Genomic DNA, 302 nt, shown 5'->3' with positions numbered 1-302 from the left:
GAAGGCCCCGGGGTTCAGTGCCCGGCACCACACACACTCTCACACCTACACACACCCACACACGTCTTCCTCACGCCTTTTCCACTGTTCACGACAACACACACACACACACACTGAGCGAAGGCCCCGGGGTTCCGTGCCCGGCACCACACTCTCTCACACCCACACACACCCACACACGTCTTCCTCACGCCTTTTGCTCTGTTCACAGCACAGCCCGCCCCGCCCGCCGCCGCCGCTCCCAGGCCGGCCCGGCCCGCTCACCCGTGAGGCCGCCGCCCCTGCCGTGGCCCCGGCGCCGC

The 302-nt window shown here is 68.5% G+C and overlaps 1 protein-coding gene across 1 annotated transcript in view; it reads right to left on the bottom strand.

Annotated features, from left to right (window-relative positions):
- Positions 1-302, bottom strand: part of Tbc1d9b (TBC1 domain family member 9B) — a 35,508-nt gene that overhangs the window by 32,821 nt on the left and 2,385 nt on the right. Inside the window, exon 3 of the mRNA XM_004629418.2 lies at positions 265-300. Coding sequence (XP_004629475.1) covers positions 265-300 — 36 coding nt within the window. The remainder of the gene's footprint in view (positions 1-264; positions 301-302) is intronic.

This window comes from Octodon degus, unplaced genomic scaffold, assembly GCF_000260255.1.
Source record: "Octodon degus isolate 3935 unplaced genomic scaffold, OctDeg1.0 scaffold00029, whole genome shotgun sequence".
In the NCBI taxonomy this organism is placed as follows: Eukaryota; Metazoa; Chordata; class Mammalia; order Rodentia; family Octodontidae; genus Octodon; species Octodon degus.
Note: the sequence above shows the minus strand (reverse complement) of the source record. Positions and strands in the feature narration are given on the sequence as shown.